The sequence below is a fragment of the Corvus hawaiiensis genome, chromosome 1, assembly GCF_020740725.1.
Source record: "Corvus hawaiiensis isolate bCorHaw1 chromosome 1, bCorHaw1.pri.cur, whole genome shotgun sequence".
Classification (NCBI taxonomy): Eukaryota; Metazoa; Chordata; class Aves; order Passeriformes; family Corvidae; genus Corvus; species Corvus hawaiiensis.
Genome location: NC_063213.1, coordinates 58299910 through 58326720, shown reverse-complemented (window position 1 = coordinate 58326720; position 26811 = coordinate 58299910). Strand labels below are relative to the sequence as shown.

At 40.0% G+C, this 26811-nt stretch overlaps 1 protein-coding gene across 3 annotated transcripts in view; it reads left to right on the top strand.

Moving 5' to 3' along the window:
* ZNF804B (zinc finger protein 804B) overlaps nt 1-26811 on the top strand; it is a 241008-nt gene that overhangs the window by 157392 nt on the left and 56805 nt on the right. The window contains exon 1 of one of the 3 annotated variants that reach the window (XM_048306298.1): nt 13183-13287. The exons of the other annotated variants lie outside the window; for them this stretch is intronic. Within the exon in view, the coding sequence (XP_048162255.1) occupies nt 13279-13287 (9 nt within the window). The 5' untranslated portion in view covers nt 13183-13278. Of the gene's footprint in view, nt 1-13182; nt 13288-26811 lie in introns of those variants that run through there. 3 annotated transcript variants of the gene reach the window in all.

Genomic DNA, 26811 nt, shown 5'->3' with positions numbered 1-26811 from the left:
CCCTGCCATTCCAGCCTGCTGTTCCTGAGAGTCCGGGATCAGCTGCCCAGCGGTTTGTGAAGCCTTTGTTCCATCCTTCCCGGGATCCCAGGGCACCAGAGCCGCGGGTTTCCCGAGCTCGCTCCGGAGCGCCCCCTGCAGCCGCGGGGGAACCATCGCACCTGCCCTGCTCACCGGGAGCCGCCAGCGCCCCTGCCGGCTGCGAGCGGAACTGCACCCGAGGGGAAATAGCCTGACAGCCGAGAAGGCTGGCACTGGGTTTGTGATTGCTGTTACTGCCATAGTTGTTGTTGTTTTGTTTGACTGGTTATATACATATATATATATAGTAAAGAACTGTTATTCCTATTTCCCACATCTTTGCCTAAAGGCCCTTGATTTCAAAATATAATAACTTGGAGGGAAAAGGGGTTATATCTGCCACTTCAAGGGGGGCCTCTGCCTTCCTTAGCAGACACCTGTCTTTCAAAACCGAGACAGATCTTGGCGCCCAACGTGGGGCCTGAGGGCATTAAGAGATAGAGGTGAAAAAGGAATAACAGTTCCTCGATAACTTTATTTTGTGTGCTGGATATTGGAACCTTGTTAGGCAGCACTATGTGGTCTAGTTTACCGTGGTTCGGGTGGCATGTAGCCGTGGCTATATTCTTCCCCTTTGCAGCTCCTTACTTGAATATGGGTCCTCTGACTAAGGCTACCATTGCTGTTATCCAGCTTGCGTTATGGGTCGAGAAGGTGAGGAATTCATGGGTTTTTAACTTCCTCCGGAATGTGGGCACATGGATAAACAGCTATCACACACTGAGCACATGTTTTTGGGGTTATGTTAACAATGGTACCTTCTGTGAGGAAATGACACCAGGGGAAGTTTTCTCCCAACCCCTCAACCAGTTCTTTGGGCCCACCCCATCAATTTTCGAAGGGTTTAAATTCCCTCTGAATACTAACCATCTGCTGCTGATAGGCCTACTCTATTTAGCATTCAAGGATAAGTTGAGATTGGCTTGGATATCTACCCGGACACCAGCCCCAGAGACTAGAGATCCTGCCCCAGAACCTGACATGGCCCCAGAGAGTAGAGTTCCTACCCCAGAGCCTGATCCTGCCCCAGAGCCTGACACGGCCTCAGACACTAGAGATCCTACCCCAGAGCCAGAGCCTGCCACAGCCCCAGACACTAGAGATCCCGCCCCACAGACTGATACTGCCCAACAGTCCACCTCAGAAATGGACTACCCAAACTGGGTGGGGGTACTGGCAAAAGGGATGCAGGAGATGTGCCAAGAGATGGGTCAGGTGCGCCAGGGGATATGCCAGGAGATGGGTCAGGTGCGCCAGGGGATATGCCAGGAGATGGGTCAGGTGCGCCAGGAGATATGCCAGGAGATGGGCCAGGTGCGCAAGGAGATGTGCCAGGAGATGGGCCAGGTGCGCCAGGAGATATGCCAATTGCTAAGGGAATACACCTCCTCAGCTAGTGAAAAACCCTCTCCCTGCCCCAAAGAGGGTGAGTCCGATGGTGCAGCAGTGGAACCCACGGATGTTACAACCGTCCAGGCTTCAGCTGAACCACAAGGACAACCACAGCCAGCAGCAGTCGCCCCTGTGCAAAGGAGGAAGTATAAGACCAAATCAGTACGACCAGTTAATGATGATGGGCAACCAGGGCCCTCACAACCAGCAGGAGATCCAGAGCCAGAAGTCATCACTGAGTCCCTGTCGCACGACAGTCTCCGTGCTATGTGAAACGACATTGTGCGAAGGGGGCGTGAGCCTTATACCACCTGGCTGCTTCGGGTTTGGGACCTTATGGGCACAAGTGTGCAACTGGATAGTGGTGAGGCAAGGTATCTGGGATCGTTGACCCAGGACCCAGGTGTGGACCAGATATTTGTGAGGGAGCCAGGGCCTCTCTCTCTCTGGGAGCGGCTCTTAATGAGTGTGAGAGAAAGGTTCATTCACAAAGAAAGAATGCAGGAGTATCATCATAGAATGCAGTGGAAGACACTCGAGCAAGGGATCCAACAGCTAAGAGAGGTGGCAATATTAGAGGTACTCTTTGGGAAGGATGGACAGCATGATAATGACCCCGATAAGGTCAGGTGCACAGGACAGATGATGTGGAACCTGGCAAGGCTAGGGCCATCGCAGTACACCACCTTCATTGCAACGATTGATGCTGACAATACCCGAGAAACAGTGGGCTCTGTTGCCAACAGGCTCAGGCATTATGACAGCATGATCAATGGCCCGCTGAAAGCTCATGTCTCTGCTGTGGTCCAGGACCTCAAAGAGGAGATGAAGGAGATGAGGAAGGAAATGAGGGAGGAGATGAGGGAGGAGATGAGGGAGGAGATGAGGAGGGTCAGTGTGGCACCAGTGCGAGTCACAGGCCCCCAAGTCAGAGCCCGTCGTCCCCCTGCTAGAGAGAGAGGGTACACCCCACGAGCTGAGCTGTGGTTTTTCCTGTGTGAGCATGGGGAAGACATGAGAAGGTGGGATGGGAAACCCACCTCTGCCCTGGCAGCGCGGGTGCGTGAACTCAAGGAGGGAGGCACTAACCGAAGGGGTTCCGCTAAGGTGAAGGTAGCCTCAGCCTCCCGTGACCGAGCTGCCAGGTATTACAGAAGGGAGGATGATATGTCGGATCCCCTTGAAGGTACCTCGAGCATGTACGCCCAGGGAAAGAATGATAACCAGGGCTAGAGGGGCCCTGCCTCTAGCCAGGAAGAGGCACGGGAGAACCGAGTTTTCTGGACGGTGTGGATCCGATGGCCTGGCACATCAGAGCCACAAAAATATGATGCATTGATTGATACTGGGGCACAATGTACTTTAATGCCATCGGGACATGTGGGGGCAGAACCTGTATCCATCGCTGCGGTGACCGGGGGATCACAGCAGTTGACCCTTTTGGAAGCTGAGGTGAGCCTGACTGGGAAGGAGTGGCAAAAGCATCCGATTGTGACCGGCCCAGAGGCCCCGTGTATTCTGGGCATAGACTTCCTCCGGAATGGCTACTACAAAGACCCAAAAGGACTCAGGTGGGCATTTGGGATTGCTGCTGTGGAGGCAGAGGGCATTAGGCAATTGAACACCCTGCCTGGACTATCTGAGAATCCTTCTGCAGTTGGGCTCCTGAAAGTGGAAGAGCAACGAGTGCCAATTGCCACCTCGACAGTGCACCGCCGGCAGTATCGGACAAATCGAGATGCTGTGATCCCCATCCACAAGATGATCCGCGAGCTGGAGAGTCAAGGGGTGGTCAGCAAGACCCACTCACCCTTCAACAGCCCCATCTGGCCTGTGCGCAAGTCTGACGGGGAATGGAGATTGACTGTGGACTATCGTGCCCTGAATGAAGTGACTCCACCGTTGAGCGCTGCCGTGCCAGACATGTTGGAGCTCCAGTACGAGCTGGAGTCCAAAGCAGCAAAGTGATACGCCACTATTGACATTGCCAATGCCTTCTTCTCCATTCCTCTGGCAGCAGAGTGCAGGCCTCAGTTTGCCTTCACCTGGAGGGGCGTGCAGTACACCTGGAACCTACTGCCCCAGGGGTGGAAGCACAGTCCCACCATCTGTCATGGACTGATCCAGACTGCACTAGAAAAGAGTGAGGCTCCAGAACATCTGCAGTACATTGATGACATCATTGTGTGGGGGAACACTGCAACCGAAGTGTTTGAGAAAGGAGAGAGAATAATTCAAATTCTCCTGCAAGCTGGTTTTGCCATCAAGAAGAGCAAGGTCAAGGGACCTGCCCGAGAGATCCAGTTCCTGGGAGTAAAGTGGCAAGATGGACGACGTCAGATTCCCACGGAGGTCATCAATAAGATCACAGCAATGTCTCCGCCGACCAACAAGAAGGAAACACAAGCTTTCCTAGGTGCTATAGGTTTCTGGAGGATGCACATTCCCGAGTACAGCCAGATCGTGAGTCCTCTCTACCTGGTTACCCGCAAGAAGAATGATTTCCACTGGGGCCCTGAACAGCAGCAAGCCTTCGCCCAGATCAAACAGGAAATTGCTCACGCCGTAGCCCTTGGCCCAGTCAGGACAGGACCAGAGGTGAAGAACGTGCTCTACTCTGCAGCCGGGAACAATGGTCTGTCCTGGAGCCTCTGGCAGAAGGTGCCTGGTGAGACTCGGGGCCGACCACTGGGATTCTGGAGCCGAAGCTACAGAGGATCTGAAGCCAACTACACTCCCACCGAGAAGGAAATCCTGGCAGCTTATGAAGGAGTCCAGGCTGCCTCAGAAGTAATCGGCACTGAGGCACAACTCCTCCTGGCACCCCGACTACCGGTGCTGGGGTGGATGTTCAAAGGAAAGGTTCCCTCCACGCATCACGCCACCGACGCTACTTGGAGCAAATGGATCGCCCTCATCACGCAGCGCGCCCGAATTGGAAACCCAAGTCGCCCTGGGATCTTGGAAATAATTACAAACTGGCCAGAAGGTGAGACTTTTGGGTTATCTTCTGAAGAAGAAGAGGAGCAGGTGACACGTGCCGAAGAAGCCCCACCATATAACGAGCTACCAGAGAGTGAAAGACAATACGCCCTCTTCACTGATGGTTCCTGCCGAATTGTAGGCGCTAGCCGGAAATGGAAAGCCGCTGTATGGAGCCCCACACGACAAGTTGCACAGGCCACTGAAGGAGAAGGTGGATCGAGCCAATTTGCTGAGCTCAAAGCTGTCCAATTAGCTCTGGACATAGCTGAAAGAGAGAAGTGGCCAAAGCTCTACCTCTACACCGATTCATGGATGGTAGCCAATGCTCTGTGGGGCTGGCTGGAAAGGTGGAAGAAGGCAAACTGGCAGCGCAGAGGAAAACCAATCTGGGCTGCTGAAGAGTGGAAAGACATTGCCACTCGGGTAGAGAAGCTATCCGTGAAGGTCCGTCATGTAGATGCTCACATCCCCAAGAGCCGGGCTAATGAAGAACATCGTAACAACAAACAGGTAGATCAGGCTGCAAAAATAGAGGTGTCCCAGATAGACTTGGATTGGCAACATAAAGGAGAACTGTTCCTAGCTCAATGGGCCCATGATGCCTCAGGCCATCAGGGCAGAGATGCCACCTATAAGTGGGCACGAGACCGAGGGGTGGATCTAACCATGGATAGTATCTCCCAGGTTATCCATGATTGTGAGACATGCGCTGCGATCAAGCAGGCCAAGCGGGTGAAGCCTCTGTGGTATGGCGGGCGATGGTCCAAATACAAGTATGGGGAGGCCTGGCAGATTGATTACATCACACTGCCTCAAACCCGCCAAGGCAAGCGCTATGTGCTCACAATGGTAGAAGCCACCACTGGGTGGCTGGAGACCTACCCTGTGCCTCATGCTACTGCCCGGAACACCATCCTGGGCCTGGAAAAGCAAGTCCTTTGGAGGCATGGCACCCCTGAGAGAATCGAGTCTGACAATGGGACTCATTTCAAGAACAGCCTTATAAACACCTGGGCTAGAGAACATGGCATTGAGTGGGTGTACCACATCCCTTACCATGCACCAGCAGCTGGGAAGGTTGAGCGGTGTAATGGACTGCTTAAAACCACCTTGAAGGCACTGGGTGGGGGGACTTTCAAAAACTGGGAGATGCATTTAGCAAGAGCCACCTGGTTAGTTAACACTCGAGGTTCCACCAGCCGAGCAGGCCCTGCCCAATCCGAACCCCTACAAACAACAGATGGAGATAAGGTTCCAGTGGTGCACATGAGAGGTATGCTTGGAAAAACTGTTTGGGTAAAGTCTGCCTTGAGCAAAGACAAACCCATCCGTGGGGTTGTTTTTGCTCAGGGACCAGGTTGCACCTGGTGGGTGATGCAAAAGGATGGAGAGACCCGATGCTTACCTCAAGAGGACCTTGTTTTAGGGTGAACTACCCATGGCTCTGCACTTGTATCAATATCAGCATGTATATTTGTATATAATTTGGGTAATGCATAGATTTATATGGTTAAAAAAAAAAAAAGTTAAGTTTCATGTAACATGTTAGTATGGGAAAAAATTCGGGGTGGATAATGTTGGGGTTTTAGTTTAGTCTTAGGTTTTCCTGTTAAAGGAATTTTCTCCCATATGCATGTTGCTAGGGGACAAATAGCTGTACTTAAGAAAGACAAAAAAGGGAGTGGGGCGGGCCTGGCTACTCTTTTGTCTACACCTGGGTGTGGGGACAGTTCGCTCTGAGCGTCCGGAGAGAGAAGCTGCAGAGAAAGGAGCTGCTGCTGCTTTCTTTTTGGCCGTTCTTTCTTCCTGCTGGAAGCAACGCCGGGACCCCAAAAGCCGCTTTCCCTGCCCTGCTGGAGACCGAGCTGTGGCTGCCCTGCCCCGCTGCTGCTTTGAGCTTTTCGCTACGCTGTAGCCTTGCTCGCCCTGCCTGCCTGGGCCTCCGTGGTTTTTCCCATCTGGATACATCTCGTCTGCCACCCGGGATTTGCGTTCGTCCCTGCCATTCCAGCCTGCTGTTCCTGAGAGTCCGGGATCAGCTGCCCAGGGGTTTGTGAAGCCTTTGTTCCATCCCTTCCCGGGATCCCAGGGCACCAGAGCCGCGTGTGTCCCGAGCTCGCTCCGGAGCGCCCCCTGCAGCCGCGGGGGAACCATCGCACCTGCCCTGCTCACCGGGAGCCGCCAGCGCCCCTGCCGGCTGCGAGCGGAACTGCACCCGAGGGGAAAAGGGACTGACAGCTGAGAAGGCTGGCACTGGGTTTGTGATTGCTGTTACTGCCAGAGTTGTTGTTGTTTTGTTTGACTGGTTATATACATATATATATATAGTAAAGAACTGTTATTCCTATTTCCCACATCTTTGCCTAAAGGCCCTTGATTTCAAAATATAATAACTTGGAGGGAAAAGGGGTTATATCTGCCACTTCAAGGGGGGCCTCTGCCTTCCTTAGCAGACACCTGTCTTTCAAAACCGAGACACAGGCTGTTGCTGAACCTTTTGTTATTTCTTGTCACCCTTCTCTTCTGTATTATACCACTGAGTCTGATGGGAGCTGAGAAAAGTAACCTCCTTATTCTGAAATAAGACTTGATATCAGATATCCAGCAAGAATATTTGGGGTTTGTGCATTCTGAGGAATTGGCAGCAATTCTGTGTGCACAACTTACAAAATGCAAGATGAGATGTAAAAGTCAATGTTGGAGTGTTTGCACGCTATAGTGGCTATTCCAGCCAGAAAATATTCAGTGTTTCAAAAGTTGTTAAAATCATTATCAGAAAATTTAGAGACACACAGTTCAGTAAGCATGACCAAGCGAAGTAGAAAAATTGCCAATGGAAGGCCAGTAAACTGGAGTGGGAGTAATATGAACATGCTTTCTGCCAGCTTAAAACTTAGTCTTTCCAGTAAGTATACCTAAAATAATTCATGGGCCAACGGAAAGTGTTAGGCAACATAATTTTATTGGTAACTTTCAAATGTGAGGTGAAAGTTCTTGCAGTGAAAGGTACATGTCTGGAGATGTTCTTGCATGCATGTAGGGGAGGATTTATGTAATCCAGCTTGAGCCATCTAAAAGTTTTCTTTAGACATCTCTCCTGCCATGACTATATTTAATGGTGAAAGAGCATTCAAGAGAGTCCTCTTACTAGTCATATTAAAAATCAGTCTTAGCACTCAAGTGAATGTTTTTTGTTAACTGTAACGGGAACACTAATAAATAATAGCCAGAGTATCTACACCTTTGTGAAGTAATATTAGGTCAGAAAAATCATGCATCTTGCTGAACATGAAGCTTATCCTCATTGCCTTTTAGGTGCTGACCCTTTCACCAGTATCACAGTTTATGGGATTATGATGGTGGCAATAGCACAAGTGTGTTTTATGGAAAGGAACATAAGGAATGGCTGAATTACACAAAATGTATGGATAAAGATATGTCAGCCTTTAATAATGCATGACAGAAGTGAAATGGTGTGCAAAACGTTTCATTTGCTTGAGAATGACTCATCTATCCAAAAAATTGCATTATAAGAAAGACAAATCACAACCTCAAACAATATGCTGAAAAGGTTCATCTATCACGGCATGTTATGGACCATATATGATGAACACGTTACTGTGTTTGGGACCTGAGTCATCTCAGCCTCAACAGGCTGTTGCTCTATATAGTTCAGCAAGGAACTTGAATGTATGGAAATATTTTTCTCTGTGCAGTTGTGTGATAAAATTAAACATATGTGCTGCATTGAGACTTTTAGACAGACAATACTTCTGACTGTCAGGACAAGATAAATAGCTCTTCTTGCCTGTATCTGTGTTAGTTTCTGTCTTGTGTTTGGGATATGGTGTCTGCATTTAAACATTCCCTTGCAGTAGGTTCTTGGTACATCATGGGAGGTCACAAGCACTGCAGGAATATTAAAATTAAAGAATAGGAAAGGAATTTCAGATCACACTTCAGTTTCTTCAAGAAGAGTTGTGACTATCCTCACTCACAATTTTTCCTGTTCAATATGAAGATTAAAACATTTGTAAACATTATGGGCATACTTCAGCCCTCTGGCTAGATATTGAATGGATCCAAAGCCGTTAAAGATATTTTGCTTCTGTGTCAGCTGTTTGTGGACCTTGGACACGTGTTTCACTTTGAGTTGCAATGAAACAGCAGGAAAAAATATCTTGTCAAGCAAAATTGGACACTTAAAATTTGTGAAAGACTGGACAAGGTTTAATTTCTCACCTTCTGTGTAAAAAATATGACACTTCAAAAGAAAAGAATCTGAGAAGTGGATGACAATGAGCATTGTCAAGTGATTCGGTAGAAGGCAGTAAAAGTGCTCCAAGTAAAGGATCTCATTCTGACATCCACAAAGTCCAGTCATCAACCAACAGTTTCATCTGTGTGAGGGACTGCAGCCTACAGGGTCCTCATTGCTTGGAATAAAACAGATTTTGCAGTATTCAGTAAGTTTGTCTAGTTTGGAAACTGTCTAGTGGGGAAATCACCCAACAGCCTGATTGCTACTGGTGTCCCCAACTCCTTTCCGAACAGCAAGTGGCTGAAAGTAAGAGCAAGTCCCTTTCACAGAAGTTCAACTTTATAATCCAAAACACTTCTTGCAGAGTGTACATGTAGACCAGGTGCAATCTGATTGCTGTTAGAGATGAACACCCTTCAGCACTTTACATGTAGATTGTTCTGTAGATTGCCTTGCTGAGTAGAATAAGAATGTTTGTATTTAAGATATGTTTGAAGTGCTGAAGAAGGGCAATTTGAGTGGACAATGATGAATGCATAAATAATTATTGATCCAGATTTTCAGTGTAAATTTAAACCTTTCATTACATTTATAAACCATCAGTGGTTTATATGCCGAGCTTTTTTCCTCTCTTATTGCATGCCCTTATTTTTTTTTCTGCTAGAGAAAGGGAAAATGTTTTGAAATACACAAAGAAAGACCACCCAGTAAATATAATGTGGTAGTGTCTGAAGAAATTTTGTGTTTCATTGGCCTGAATATGTCCTTAAGAGACCAGGTTTCTGAAAGAGTTTGGTTAGGATTTAGTAGGCATCTGACCTACAAAATGGCACACAAACTTATTAAGTAAGAAAAAACATAATCTATAAAACCCCCTTTATAAATAGAAACTTTAATCCTTCTGAGGTAAAACAAAGACAAGGAGCAAATTGTCTGTCAAATAAAAACATCTGGCACAATAAATATAAAAAGATTTGTCATTGACATTAGTCAAATTTCTGGTAGGGCAAAAAATGTCATGCAACTCTATATTAAAACAATAGAGTATGTTTTGATGCATGAAAACTGATGTGATGGAAGGTCAACAAATCCATCCATCCATATTAGATGATGGCTATTAAGTGAATTCCAGAAAAAAATAAAGGAAAAAAAAATGAAATCAAATTGTTCTCCTTGTGAGACTGAACTCTTACTAGTGCCATTCGCAGACATTTCCAATTCCTCAGGCTTCATAGAAAATAATTCACAACTATGATCTGATCTTACTGCCATTGCAATTGTAGCAAAAGACCAAGTAACTTCCATCACTGGAAGACTGGAACTAAAAATCTTCTTTGCCCTCAGTGTCCATATGATATTCCAACAGTTTCTTTTAGGATTAGGAATAAGAAATTTCAGATGGAGTAGTGAAAAATGTTCTGATATGAATAACTTTGGAACTGGTAGAAAGGCTGGTCCTACAAAATGGAAAATAATGTCAATATTTTGCAGCAACTAGGCATAGCTAGACTTTATTAATATCCATGTTGTTCACATTCTCACATTCTATCCCACACTTTAGTTCAATTACACATCATTTTATAACTGTCAGAGAACACTCATCCTTGCCATTGTTCTGAAAGGAAGTGCGACACACTAGGGAAAGTTGACATACCTAGATACGAGAAAGAGAAGCTACAAAGTGTTTCATTCTACAAAAGTATCTTCAGAAGCTACTGGAACACACATCTTTGATACTGTACTATCTACTTGCTCTGTGTAGTGTATGGAAAAGTCTCTGTAGTATTTGTCTGTGAAACGTCACACAGCTAAGAGATGTGTTTCTTACCAGAACTGTGCCGACTGTGTTTGTCTCCAGAGATTTGAATGCTGATGAACAAGCTTTTCTAGGCAGCCTGAAAAGACTATGAACAGACCTCTCTAAAGCAGCTGTGAGAATAGACTCAAAGAGGGGAAAAAACTTTCCAAAGGTCATGGCATTATACGGTAAAATCAGTCAGACACAGAAAATAACTCCTGTCCAAGAATAGAGCAAGCAGAACACTTTAAACAACCCAGGAAAGGAGAATTTGGGAGATAATGTACAGGAAAACAGGAAAAAATATAACATTGCTGACTGACAGTATTAGACATGGATGATGTGATTAAAGTGAGAATAAAAGACAGAACTCCCTCAGGAATCTTACTTGAATTTATACCATTCCTTCTTTCCCTTTGCTTCTTAGGTGAAGTAGGAGAAAATAATAATTCAGAGAAACGTCAGATTTTTTTCTTTTTGCTTGCTGGCAGATGATAAGGATTAAAAAAGCTTTTTTTTGTTCATATTATATCATAGAAAATATTTTATTAAGCATTTCAGCAAAAATAAATTTATTATTTCTAGTGTCATGCAGATATTTTTCCTATAATTCTGAACTGACAAATTCCCATCCTGCATTTAAATAGCATGTAAAGAAGCAGAATTCCATCACCTGTTTCAATACAATACAAAGTTCCTTTCAATAGTTCTTTAAATTACAAATATAGAGGACAACTGAAGCATCTGAATTATTGATTTACCTAAAATTTAATTTTATGACTCACTGATAATCTGCATACATCTGAATCTGAGGCATATTTATAGGATTTAGTAAGAAAAGATTAGGGTTCTTACCTGTACTGGATCTCAGAAACATAGTTTTTAACACAGAAGACACAGTATTCCTTAGGTAATGCTGTTTGACCAAAAAAAAATCCTTGTGTGGTGAAAATGCCATTTCTGTCTTCCCTTTAGTAAGCCAATTTTGCATCAAAAGAAAATATTTACTTTATCAGATGCCTCTCACAGGAGCAACTATCAATCTTCCAATTGATGTGATCGTGCATAATTCTGCCTGGAGTCTATCAGCCCTCAAGAAACTTGTGTTCTTTGATAAGTACGGGGAGAACAAAGTACCCTGACATTTTAGAGTGCAGATGTGGATTGGGGTGATGTTCATGATTACTCTTGTTTCATCATGGTAGATTGAAGTGGATGTAATTGAAATGTTATGGCATCTTAATTTTCTCTCTTAATCGCTACAAAGTATTGCAAACTATTTTGCTTGTTTCAGAAATGCAGAATTAGTAGAAGATTAATCAGCTTGGCCATTCATTCATCTATTTAAAGTTGTAGTGCTGAAAAAAATCTGGATAAATGACTAAAAACTTCCATAATCTGTCTGAGAAAAGGACATAGGTGTTTAGGTATGGAACTACAACATAATTTTGCCAGTTCTGAAAGTACTTAGAGCAATTGGAAGCAGCACAAAGTAGAGGCAATTTGCTAAAGACAATGGAAACAATACAGATGACAGCCAGATATTATAAATATAAAAAAGATGGAAAACATTTTTACTGTGATCTCTTCTCTGGCCTCATCTGGTAGCATTATTAGTGTTATTAACTGTATTAATTGTCTACTATTAATAGTAAAAGACTTTGTAATGAAATTTTCTATGTTTATGCAATGGAATCTGTGCTGACTTGTGGATCACACGTTTTTTTTCCAAACAAAGGTGCAGGTTTATCTGTTGTGCTCAAGAATTTAATTTCCCCTTAAAATTTTTTAGTTTTTATTTTTTACTCTTAACTATTTTCAAGGTTAATGAACAGAAAATTAATTCACCTATGCAATGTGCAAAATCCAACATTGGTGGAATGTCCTGCCATGTGAAATATTGTGGCAAAGTGTAGGCAAAATAATATCAAAGAATGAAAAACATAGAGTACTTCTGCATGTGTATGTTTCTAATATTTTACATAAGTTAAAGACATTGATTAACACACTTGCAATTGATTCCATTTGTAATTGCTTTCTTCCTTCAGTAAGACTCAGTTTTAAGGGCAATAATAGCACAGAATGCTGTTGTTAATTGTGTGTTATGGCTTCTAAAATTGTGTACATGGTTCATTTGGAGATCTTGCAATGTACTTGCACAAACCAAATAAACAAAAATAAAGGCCCCTTATTAATAATGATTTTTTGACACTTGGCATAGTCTTTTGTGTTGCATGAAAAAATAGACACACAGCTGTTAATTGACAAGAAAAGTAATAATCCTTTGATTACAGTAGCTAAAGGCTGTCGTTTAATGGATTTTACTTGTCACTTTTAATTCTTTTTAATCTTTGTCTGCATTTCATTACAACGGCTTTATCATTCTGATGGCCCTCCTGTCGTTATTCTGATTGAGTTAATGGGTTGTCATCATACCACGGAGCTCCAGTATAAAATATAATAGTTTTATTTATAATCTTCAGGGACATTTTAAAGATGATTGCTTTGCCAATCAGCTTTTCTGGTTTTACAAAGTACATTGTTTTAAATGGAGTGCTGTATTTTGCTTTCTCTTGCCTGGTAGGTGCTCTGAGCAAAGCTTCTATCTTAATCTTCCATGACTTAATCTACCTATAAAATTCAACAGCCAGTTGGTGAGGGAGCTAGGAAAGGACTGTTATCATTTTCTGTCCTACTCTTCATCTGTGATTTTGGCTTTCCATTTAAAAGCTACATGCCTGCACTGCAGCTTTCCTAACAGATGATACAGGTACTCGAATATTATTCAAAAACCTACCTGAGGTCTCATATTACATCTATTAAAGTAGATTTATTTTTATCTCGTGTTCTCAACTGCATCTGTACAGCTGAAGAATGCTTGATATGTAGGCATTTACTTATCTTTGAGAAAACTAGTGTTCAAGGTACTGTATTTTTTCTACTTTATTGCAGAGTCTGATAAATTGCTAATAATTTTAAATATAATACCATTTAATAGGGGAAAATCTTTTTATATAATTGTGGGACATGGGTTGGGGAGCTCATGATTACTTTTTCAATTATGTACTATGAAAAGTATGCTGATTGCATATAGAATAATGCTTGGATGGACAAGAGTATTTGTCTTGTTTTTAGGCTGAAAAGCAATATCAGAAAATTATTGTAGAGAATCCATTAATAAATTATCGGTGATTATATTTGTGATACAAATCCAGTTGTGACACCAAGCCATGCTGCTGTTATTGACCTATATAATACCCTGCTGCAGAACAGATGTCATAATTAAAATAGGCACAGTTTGTGATTTATTTTTGTAAAGTTACTAGAGCATGGCTTATATGATAGCCTTGCCAACAAGTTAGGAAATAAGGAAGATATGTGGAAAATAGCTGTCTAAACTCATACATTTTTATTTTAATTTCTATGTAACCATTTCAATTTTCCTATCTCTGTGGAGACTTTCTGAAATGGGGTGAAGTCTTCCAAGAACATTAGTTTATATATTTTTTGTCGAAAATATGTTGATGAAGAAACAGAGATATGCTAGCAATATGCTGTATCAGTAGGTCAGGTTTTCAGGACAAGAAATAGAAATGCAGAGGATTTTTTAAAAACTGCTTTCTAGAAAAAACAAGTATTACATTTTGGAATAGTCAGAGTTTGTAGTGTTAAACAGCCTTTTCTTGGAGAGGGTTTCTTATATATCTTGAGTTTCTCAAATCTATTTATAAGTGTTGTACAATAAAATTGTTGTGTCTCTCAATATGTATATATTCATATCTACATGTATGTTTTTATGCTCACTGCTCTTGCAAATAACTGTTTAATCAGAGAGGGGAAATTAAACATTTGTTTCATTTTAATCAAACAAGTTTTTCTTATAGGCCCACTTTCATATGCTACATTATTGGCAGACTTTAAACATATAACAGATACCCGACTGTTACCCTTGTTCTTTTGCTTTCTGATGCATTAAATTGCAGATGTTAAGAGATTGGAAAATCATGTGCTGCTGCTGGTACTTTTTAAGTTCCAGATGCAACCATATTTAAATGTTCTGACTAGTGACAGAGTCTCCAGAAGAACCACCTCTATGGTTTTCTCTTGGAACCACGAGAGAACAGCCTTTTGGCTGTCTAGTTTTTATGTAATTACTATTATTGTTATTATTTGCATTCTTGCAGTGCCCAGGAACCTGAGCTAGGTAGGCATTCCTTTTGAGTTCTCCTATATTATTCCTGCATAAGAACAATCTAGCATGAAACGTTTCCAGCACGGAGAAATGTCACTTTACAAATTCCATTCTATTGAGTCCAAGAACAAGATCTGCAGAAGTTTTTTGTAGTAGCTCCCTGTCCACATTTGAAAACTTTTCAAATATGAGTATTTTTAAAATGCTATGCTTGGTGCCCAGGGTCTTTTCTTCGTCTTTCTGGTTTTGGGTCATTGCAGCAGAACGGCTCACATCAGCATTAGGATGTTGCCCAGAAGTCCATTTAAGAGCACTCTGATGAATCAAGAATTTCTTCTGGTTCACAGGCATTCCTATTCTCTTGTAATTTTTAATGATTTCTAATATTGCACCAACTATCTAAGCTGTTTTCCAATGTCAATACGTCATCAGTTACATAGATTACTGCTTGACATGGATGACATCAGCCTGTCCTGTTTTCTATATGTACTTGCTTCAGAATAGTTGTCTTCACAGCTTGCCTGAAGATTGGCACATGGATATGGATTGATTTGCATTTCTTTCTCTCCTCTATGAATTTACATTTATGGATGTTGCCAGACTAACTCAGTCAATTTACTATGGCACTGTTTTAGTCTGGTTAAATGATGGACAAGAGCAGATGATGGTTTCATATGGGAACTATTAAAATACACTGGTCATAGAATCGTTTTCATTTACCACAAGCCTACAAGGGAAAAAAAATGTCTCCCAGAAATGTTTTCCTGTAGATTTACTCCACTGAGCTGAATCAGCAGAGAAAAATTAATAAATTTAGAAGTGTTTTATGAAGGATCCATTTACTCTCAAGAGGTCTGCTGGACTACCCTAATCTATATCAAAAATGAGGGCTTGTTGACAGGGGTAGGTGAGTGGTGAAAAACAAAAGAGACAGGAAGGACAGAACAGACATTTAGGCAAAATTGGAAGCAAAAATTGACAGAAAGCAGGGAGGAAGGGGAAAAAAGGAGAACGAGAGTAAACCAAAAATACTTACAAGTGACAAGAGAGAATATACGCAAGTTGAAAATATCAGGATTTTGATTTCAGCTTAGATGGATGATATTTAATGCCCTAAGTCTCTAGATATCCTAGCAATAGTTGGGCTTATCATTTTTCATCTCTCTTTGCTTCAGCACTGCACTGTGAGTTATAATTAAAGCTGGTCTAAGATAGCAACAAAACTGAATAAATTATTCATTGAAAACCAGCAACATTTTCTAAATAATGTATTCAATGAATAATATTCAACTAAAAATAGGTACAGTATACACAGTATTCTGTGCAGGCTCAGAGCTGGTCCTTGGCCCACATTTTATCATAACTAGTATGATGAAATTTACTTGTTTCTTTTTTAGAGGAGACAAACAAGAAAAAAGTTTTTCTTTCTAGCCTCACAGGATATGCTATATGAGTGCACTTTGCTGTTAAAATTCTAAAGTTAATTTCAGTATCTTAATGAGCAAAAATTAACTAATCCCTTCATGGAACTTAGTGGCAGCCTAGACATCAATGATGATGATATGATTATGGTCAGAAGACAAAAATAAAGATGGTTCCAACCAGCTAAAGGTATATTTAGTGCTTCAGAAAAGCTTCCAACATCCAAAGAAAATTGTGAATACCAACAAAATGGTATGTGGAAAATTTTGAGTGAAGTGGATATGAAAAAGAATTTCTCTAATAGATAGAAAACTGCATTGCCTTACTGAGCTATTTTTTTCTAAAAGTCCTTTGCAGCTCAGTGGCAGTAGAAAGGACAGCAATTGTCAATGAAAAGCAATAGGGAGAAAATGGAAAAGAGAGGACATAAAAATTAACAAATAAGTATGGGAGTATAAAATACAGAGTATTTAAAGGAAGATAAAAGAAGCAGAGTAAAAGGCAGTCTGTTGATCTAAGGCCTATGAGCTTCAAAAAGTACATTAAGAGTAAAATAAACTTTGTCAAAGTTGTACACCATATAAGTATACAAAAATCACATTCTGAATACATTTTAAATTTATATATTAAAAAATGATGCAAAGAAGCCAAATATAATCAACATGTATTTGAGTAAAAATAATAAGTTGGGTATGAAGCTAATGAAAGTGAGATAAGAAAGTCTATCTGTTCTTTTACTAATCATTAATCTAAACACAAAGCTGCAATTTACAAAAAAAAGGGGTATTTTTTAAACCATCAGACCTAGCTCACTCATTGCTAGAAGTCTTCAGTCTTGCTGGACCTCTGAAACACTGAAGTAAATATTGGGTTATGAGGGATACTCCAGAAAGCTGAAGGAGTACTGGTACTGTGTCAGAATTCAACAAGGTTGATAAGTTGTGCCAAATAAAACCATAATCCAACTTCACTTCTTAGCAAATTAATGTAAAAAAGCCACTGTGGAAAGATGTTCATCTCCTCAGATTTTCTCCTCTTTTTCTTTGGTTTCTTTCCAGGAGCAAACATTACTTTGTCCTGCTTGTGCTATCACTACAGATTAGCTTTCCTTCTTTGTGGTTGCCAGTGCAAAGGGAGAAGTACTGGTGAAACATATTTTTTTCTTAGTGCTCCTATCAATAGGATGTTTCTGGTGCGACCCCATCTTGCTTCCTTTGCTACAGCTCTGGTTAAAGAAGACAATTAATTTAACGTAGTAGCTTGGTTAATTACTTTTTTATCAAGATTTTTAGGAAAGAACGTCAAGTCAACCAAACATTCCTTAGATAAAGGCAAATTTTTGCATGTGTGGACATGGAAAACATACAGTGGAAAAGATACTATTTTTTCTTGAAAGTTTCCACATTTTAATTCTAAAAAAATACCTTTCTTTTTTCTTCTACATAGGCATGGAAACTCATGTGGAGCTAGTTGTCAGTTCTGAACCCCCAGTGTAATGAGGCCGAGGTACATAATGTTTCATATTATATTCCAATAAGTTAGAAGTGTTCAAAGCACAACCCAAATGTTAAACATATTTAGAACTGTCTCTTTCCAACTGCTTGATAAAAAGTTGGGCCTGTTATAATTAGCATTACATTAACATTTACCGTTTAATTACATTACGAAAATATATGGTTTAGTGCTACCTTAAATAAAATCTTGTTGAAATGTGGGATAGTGAAGGAGGAGTTATTGAAAAAATACTGAATTTTATTATCAATTAAGTTGAATACATTGTTTGTGGCTTTATCGCACAAAAACATAGTTGCCATTCTGTACAGAAGTCATTACCAGCCCACTAGCCAGAACTTTGTGAAATAAAATCTATTAAAAACAGGAACACTGAAAGCAATTTAGGGAAAATACCTGTGTTTTGGCTCATTCAAATTGCTTTTTTTAAAGCATTTGAAATAAATAGAACCTCTCAAAAGTTTCTTGTTCAACAACAATCACTGTAATCTGCATCCATTATAATACTGTGCATTGTACTCCTTTGACAGCAGAGCTAAGCAATCAATATGCACCTTTTCAGCAATCTCTGCTGAACCAATCTCATATGGTTAATAGCTGAGACAGATGCATTCTATAAGTATTTCACAATTGTACCAAATGCATGTTGGCCTCTTACAGCCTTCTGTTAGCAAGCAAATGCTTAAAGCAATACTGCAATAATGTCTTCCTTAGCTCTTAGAATAATTTAAATGGAAGAGCTAAAATCCATATTTTAAATCTAGAAGAAACAGTGGTATATAAATGTAGTTTAAAATACATAAAAAGAAATTATTATATAAAACCAGCACTTTAAAAAATCTAAAATGTCAGTATATGCAAATACTTAGCTAAGATACCCAAACAAACTTAACTTTATGTAGGCCATAAAGAACACAAACATCCATATTATATACAGCCTGTGCTTCTAAGTGATATAAACTTTTTTACTAATACATATATCTAGCTAACTATATTTGTTCCTCTCTTGTAAATCATTTTCTTTGAAGTTTAGTTGCCTTTTGTATTTAGAATAATGTCTCATTGAATGTATAAAAATGTCAGATAATAGTTAAATCTACATAATATATCTGCGTAGTGCCACAGCCATGTCAGGCAGAGAAACTAAGCCCAAGATGCCCTGAAGTAGCTGTTAAACAAGTCTGCACATGATATTTAGGATTGAAGTATTTATCTGAGTTTTAAGGTGTTTTAGATTTGATAAATTCCATATTGTTTCTAATATCTGCATGTGTCATCACAGAATCATAGAACCACAAGATAATTCAGTCTGGAAGAGGCCTCAGGAGGTCTCTGGTCCAATCTCCTGCTCAAGCAGGGTCAGATGTGAGTTCAGACCAGGTTGTCCAGAGCTTGTCCATTCTGGTATTGAAAATATCAAAGATATATAACATCCAACCTCTCTGGGCAGCCTGTGCCACTGTTTTATTCTTTTCATTGGGAGAACGCTTTTCATTATGTTTCAGTTCCCTTCTTTCCGCTTGTGCCCACTGCCTTTCTTCCTCCCACCATGCACTTCTGTGAAGACCCCGGATCCATCTTCTTGATCAGCCCTTCGTAAAGTACTGCTGTTAGGTCCCTAAAGGGTGACTAAGCCAAGGTCCTTCACCTCTACTTACAGGGAAAGAGGTCCGTCTTGACCATTCTGGATGTCCTCACTCAACAAGGAAATATCTTGTAATTAGGTAGTGCAAATCTCTGGAATTGCCCTGGTAGTGTAATATGCCACCTTGCTAAGGTACTTTAGCTTTGTTACAGAAGGACATTTCGAGAACACCAGCAGTTCTTCCTTTCCTTCACTTCTAGTCCCTCTCCATTGGCTGATGGCTCTATTTGTGGTCCTATTTTTCACTTTAAAAATCTGAGGAGGAGAAGATTAGACCTGGTTTCAGCAATCACTGGAAAAGAAATGAAATATATTTTCAGTTCACATTTTGGGCTAAAGAAATCACTAGGGGTGTTATGAATTAGGTAGAGACATGAAAAATTGTGATGTTACATGTGTGTTAAACAGTAGATTTTTATGACAAGTGCAATATATAAACAATATTGAGTTACTCAGTGTACTCTACTAATCCATCTTCATAGGTGAGTGACTTATTTAACCAGTTACAAACTTAGTATTGGATACTAAGTTTGGATACTCAAAAAGTTTATTTTCAATGAAAAATAAAACTTTGCTAAGTATTTTAGGACTGAGCTGTACCTTATCTTAAAATGATAGTCAATTAAGATCATAGCTTTTGTTCTAAAAGTACAATCAATTTCTCCATGATAGGTGAGACAAAATCATCCTATTCATCTCAGAAAAGAATGTATTTCAGGGGTCAATGTCTTCTAGAATTATTCAGTGAAGATAATAATAATTATCATACCATATTTCTATTACGTTAAATTTCACTGAAATTTACTCTTTGCATAGACCAAATTTATCTTCCCTTGGTTACCCTGGAAAATATTATTTGCCTGAATGAATGTAAGACAGAATTTTTTCATCTGCCGCAGGATCCAAATTGTTAAAGGCCTTTCAGTTTAACTTTGACGTTTGCTGTGATCATTTTAATCCTAGACATGCCAAAGGTAGTCGTTGCAAGACAAATAAGGAAGAATGATAAGCTGGACTGAACTTTAGCTGACTGCACTTGGACAGAAATTTAAGTCTAGAAAAAAACCAGAAAGTCATTGTGTTTCTCAAATTCTAGGAACAAGTTTCCATAGTCATTATTCTTTCTTCATAAAACTTACCTAAGATTTCTTGTGCAAGAACACTCTGCTCATCTGTGTTTATGCCAGATTTTGATAAGGGATCTTGAGTACTCCTGCAATATAAATAATTAAATAATTAATAATTTGAATTATGCTAATAGTAGAGCTTTGAATGCCCAGGGAAGGGAACATTGATACTCAATTTAATGTTGATCTGATTAGCAATCATGCCTTCTGGGAACAACTGTAAAATGAAAAGTAAAATCTAAGTCATTATTTTGGCAAAAGAGTTTGTGATTTTTCCATAATTTCTGCCCTTTCCAGGGAAAAAATGTCCCAAATTACTTATTTCTTATAAGGCTGCATTTTTTTTCTGATATGGCAGCTGCATGCAGCATGAGCAATGGGTTTATGATGTCATTAAAGTCTGGCACCACAAACTGGCAAAAACCGTCTATTTTTATTTACTATTTGACTTGCACTTTAATGTGTCATTTAGTGCTTAGAACCAGAATACTTGCTCATCTTATTTGATTCGGGAGTTGCAGACAGTACAGACTATGTAAGGAAATAGAAAGAGTACTGCCAGTTTGGTAAACACTTTTCATGAGAAGTTTCAAAACCTTAATAAATTAATAATGTGAGTAATACAAAACACTTCTAAATCCAAAAACATGAAATTGAGACTTTAGGCTATGGCAATTGACAAACTACACTTTGTAATAAATAAGAGAATCAATGTAGTTTTTTTCTCCTTTGAGAATTTCCACAGAGAAAAAATATCTGCAGTTACTGTCATGGATTAAATATTTATTTAAAGCGGGGCACTGGAATCAGTCTCTTTTCAAATTTTCCTAAAACCACTGGGTATACTGAGCTATTAAAAATTGTTACAGTGAGTTTTAGTTGATTTCAGAGAAGCTATTCATTCTGCTAGAGAACTTATTGCTTTGCTAACATACTGGAGTTATGTTTTTTGCCAACTTCCTCATTAATTTCTAAACTTTCATGCACCTTTTTCTTAAATATGCAAATATTGATTAGAATTTTCAATAGAAAAAGGGCATTTACCTGTAACTGCTGCAGACTACCTAGTTGACAAGTTCATTATTAGTGGAAATAAATATTCCTGGAATTTTAGATGTTGCAAATGAGTTTGTCACTGCAACCATCTTCTGTTTGCTCCAGAATGATAAGGGATGATCAAACAGCTTATTTTGAAGAACTGGGGGAAAAAAAAAAAAAAAAAAAAAAAAAAAAGCTGTATTTCTCTCATTATTAATAGTCTTCTTCATATCATGCAGGCCATTTAAAGGAATATCTTTGCAATAAAACCACTATTTAATAATATCTATCAGTGTTTTGGTTTGTGTAATCAAAGAACTAGAACTCATAGACCTATCTTCCAAAAAATTTCTTCTTCTTTCTGATTAATTTTAGAATAAATCAATTCACAGGAAAGTTGAATTCTCTAATTCAGGATGGTGCTTATACACCCTGCTTGATATCCAGTCCAAAGCCATACTCTCCTGAATGCTTTGGTCCTCCTTCCTTAACCCTGCAACCTGTGAACTCATCTGTGAAGGTGCTGGCAATGTACCAGAATAAACAGGGACCTTCAGTGTGCTTTGTCTCAGTCTCGACCTACAAAGACCATTAAGTTTCCAAATTATGTGTTTCAACCTGTTCTCCATGAAGTATTAGATTATTATCCATTATTAACATTTTTTCAGCCCTGATATTCAACATTTATGGACATCAAGGTGTGGACGGAAATATTGAGATGACCTATGTTTTATAACATAACTATCCAGAAATAGAAGTAGAAAATTTGGGGGTAAAAATTAAATTTGTTATCACACAGGAAGAAGGAGATCAAATTCCTTACAGAGGATCAATATTAAATACCTGTTAGATTGCAACACTGCTTGTAAGAGTATTAGGAATATGAAGTTTTACTGAGCTCTAGGGATGAGATATAATTAAAAGACTCTGCCAAGATTAAAAAAATAAAATAAACTGGCTGAGAAGGCAGGTTTGATAATCATCTATAAAACCTAGCCATGCAGTGGTAAACAAAAAGTCACAATTTCCCCATAGAGCGTGGTAAACAAAAAGTCATAATCTCCCCACAGGCCCCCCTCACAATTTGACATTCAGGAAATAGTGGCACGAAGTCTTACACATCTTCAGGGGAGAGACAAAACCAGACAAACAACAATCCCAGAAATGATCAATCTCATTTAACTTTAGTTATCTAAATTCAGGTGTCTAATTTTTTTCATCCCAGGCCCTGAGCATTAGGAACAGTTTATCTCATCTATTTTAGGACCCCTATTTCACAAGCGCCCTTGTTCAGGGGAGAATTATTTCTCCATTGACTGTAAAGGCAGTCTACAGTGCATAGTCCAGTCTATGGCCAAATGTATTTTTGGATGGCTTAATCAGGGCAAGTAGATCTGTTGGGGTCCCTCCCCCCTGCCATGTGGTCCTGGGAGAGGGGCCCTAGGGGGAGACACGGGGTTTCCCTGTCCCTGGTCAGCCTCGTTCCCCATTGGTTGTTTTGTGTTCCCTTGCGCGGGCAAGGCCCCTCGGGTCCCATGGTTGAGCAGTTCCTCGGCAGAGCCCCGGCCATGCGGCTGGAGAAATAAACATCTCTGAAACATCTAGCAAGAATCAGTCCATAGATATTTCTTTTCCACGGGCCTCGTTGTCTTATACACGTGTTACAGTAATCCCCACTGTAACATAGATCTATCCATTAATTACAATTCACTTATAGTAAAGCAATATGTTGAATGAATTTTCACCATGGATCTATAGGTGTACCGTTGAGGGGTAGTTTCAGGACTCAGCAGTTTCCTATTAGATATGCCAGTAATAGGTAGATATTTGTGGGTATTCATATTATATTGTCACGGGGAAGTGTCCGAAGTGGTGCAGAAGCTGAATACCTTGGCTGGAGCAGTAAATTGCCATAACTCCCAAGGCTCAGAAAACGTGTGTATGTGTATCTCTGTGTGTGTCTCAATACGTAAATTTGTGGATAGCCACACTTGTCTGTCACTTATTATGCACAGTGTAGATTCAGGAAAAGGCATAAAAATGTTGAAAATTCCTGGTCTCCTCAGAGCATTTCTCTTGACAGAAAAGTCTGATCAATGCTGAGGAAGAGAGTGCATCCTGCATATGGAATTTGTGGTTGATGCCCTGGGGAATTATGAGTTTATCTTTATTGTTTTTATTACAGTGCCATCTGGGACTACTAGGCTTGGAGCTAGAGCCTTCTGTGGCAAGTAACATGAAAACAGCCAGCAGGTGTCTGCCCTGCATTTGTCATAATTTAAATTAAAATACATATTAAAATACAGCATACAGCATATATATATATATATTTATATATGTATGTAGACAAAAAAAGGAAAACACAGTTAAAAAAAAGGGAGGCACAGGGAGAGGAAAGTGACATAATACTGCATCAGTAGCCAAAACATCTATTTTTGCATTACAGCAAAGGAGAGGCTTCCCAAGGCAAGAGACATCATGACTTGCTGGATGCTCATAGGTAACCATCTCCCAACATATGGGAGATCCTGGAAGTGTGAAGGTATTTTGAAATCCAAGTACCTAAGAGATGCACATTGGTGAGGTCAGAACGTGGGCCTCAAGGAAGGAAGAATGAGATCTGAGAGATAATATCTAACACAAGCATAAGCTTTGCTGAGCTTTGATAGTAACAATAGATATTTCATGAGGTTCATTCAACTGGACAGACACCATGTTCAAACACATTCAAACAAATGTATGTATTGCCACATAGTTGTATTTCTTGTCTTTCAATTACTGAAAGGGGAAATCTTCTATAAATCCAACACCGTGAAAGCATTTCAGCTTGTTCGTGACCTGTATAATCACTAGTTAGTTACCAGCTCTGAAATTTGTTTTGGGGAAATAGAGAAATAGTTACATAATTGAAGGATGATTAACTGGGACAACTCCAATAGCTTCATTATAAACCAAGAGTGAAAACATTAAAGTTTCTTTAAAACTTACTGAATATCTGTTCTAGCCTTCAGAGTTTCTTTATAGAAAGTCTGACAGCCTGAGAATCCATTTAATGGCATTGAATTTGAAGCTGCTCCATCACTGCTAGATTTTGTGCCATTTAATCAGTTATACCCTCAAGAACATCCTGCAACACAAATGACACAAGTTAATTCAAAGCTGTTAGATAAGGGGATCTGAGGCATTAAAAGCTTGGGGCTGAATTTCTGAAACACACCTCTCCTATGTGTTGGACAATTTTGACACACAAAGCCATGCACATCTGAAAAAAGGGAGTACAATAGAGACCCTTCAGAAAACTGTAAGCATTGCTCCTGCAGAGTGAGCTTCTGATCTTATCTCTGTAAGTAAAGCAGTAGATTATCATGGAATGTCTAATATCAAATAGAATATAAGTAATTACCTGCTTCACTACCAATGGGTTTAGTACAACAGAGAGAGACCATTAATCTCTAATAAAATCATAAACAGAAGTCATTCTGTTGCCTTTCTTCCTTTTCTTTTTCTCTGAATTCTTTAGCCTTTATTAATGGCAGAGGTAAAATAGTCAGAGGTATAAGATTAGATGTCTGTAAAATGTTAAATCAGCGTAAATATTTTTTTATTTCTTTGTTAAAATTCTTCTCTGATTGTTAAAATTGTACAGTGTACAATTGAACAAACGTAAATAAAGCAGCAGTGGCTGAAATAGCACTGTCCATTTTGCAGATTGCCATTCTCTCAGTCTGAACTTCCATGGCTCTTTTAAGAGTTCTGTGTGCTGCTGAAATCTGTAAAGTATGATGAAATATTATTTAATTGACAAGACTTTGATTAATAAAACTGAAATGTCAAGTTATTTAAGATTAATAAGTGACCTATCTTCTTTCGCTGGCATTATCAACAGTAGTTCAAATAGTGAAAGCATTGGAATTTGTTTTATGTAGTATTTGTCCTCATTTTAAAATGAAAAGCAAATTAAATTAATATTATCTTGTGTAGTTATTTTTCACAGCTGAGCAAGGAAGGAAGGTGAAATAAGGAATTTAACAAAGAGGATGAAGACATGCTTGGCTCTGGTGTGAACAGATTATGTAACTTTACCTAGGATTGCTCTGTCTGAGGTTCTAGGAAGAAGCAGGTGAGGTCTGTGGACTTGCTGTCCATCATAGAGCAGAATAAAATGTACCTTTTGTAGACCTGGTGTAGTTCACGGCATGTTCACGGTAGCAAAATTGCAAGCAGCTCTATTAGTCAAGTTAAGGAGCTGCTGCCTGCCAACACAGATGCAGCACCAGACATGCTCCAGCCCATTCAAAGAGTGTCACTGTTTTTTGCAGCTGCTGGAAGAGCCAAAATTACTGACTGGCAGGAGGCAAGTGCTACACACAAAGGTCATATTCAAGACTGGATGTATTTCAAGACAAGGACACCATACTTAGTACCATGATCAGATTCTCCCTGCTTAGCACTTTGTAGAGACTGTGGAGTCCAGAAGAGCTGCACAGGGACCCCTCCTTGGTGCCCTGCCATCATCTGGCTGTGGTGGTGCTGTGGGGCTTGGGTATATAATGTGACAACGGCTGTGGTATTGAGGAGACAAGAAGTGGACATGAACAGTGGCATGGAAAATCAACTGTTATTTAAAATTTACTTGTTCTTTTACCTTGTATTTATAGGTTTGATGTTAAATCTCCAGAAGTAAAAGGAAGTTATGAAATACAGGCCAAATAACAGAAGAATATGCTAGACTAAAATCTCACATTTTACTTATTAAAAATATTGAATTACACAAACAACAAATGCTGGCATAATCAATTTGAGTATATAGTCATATAGATCAACATCTTACTTGCCATTTAGTATCATTTATTGATTTGACATCATTGTCTTCATACGCAGTTCTTAACATTCATCTAATTATAAACACACACTGTGGCAAAAATATACACTTCTGAAAATTCTTTGTAATATTAATATGGCAGATTGCTAAGGCAGCAGAAAACATGGTTTCTATGGCAGCATTTTTTGCTGCTGGTAGATACTTGAACAAGATTTGGCTGTGAAGGTACAGGGATCGATATAATTTTCTGTATTGGGTACAGCAGTGGCACCTGAATGGGTAAGTATTGAACTGGTAAAAACAAAAAGATTCAAAGAGCCAACATGGCCATATCATCATTAGGCTTCATCCATTTTGGAACACAGCCATGTGCTTTATATCTTTTAACTGACTGGAAAAAGACTTTGCACTGCTGCTGGTTTGACTTTGTACTTACACAGCAGCAGCCATACAGCATTGTCCAATGTTTTCCCATATAGGAACTCCCACTGTGCCATTTTGATTCTATTGATGTGTTTGATGTGCACCCAGAGCAG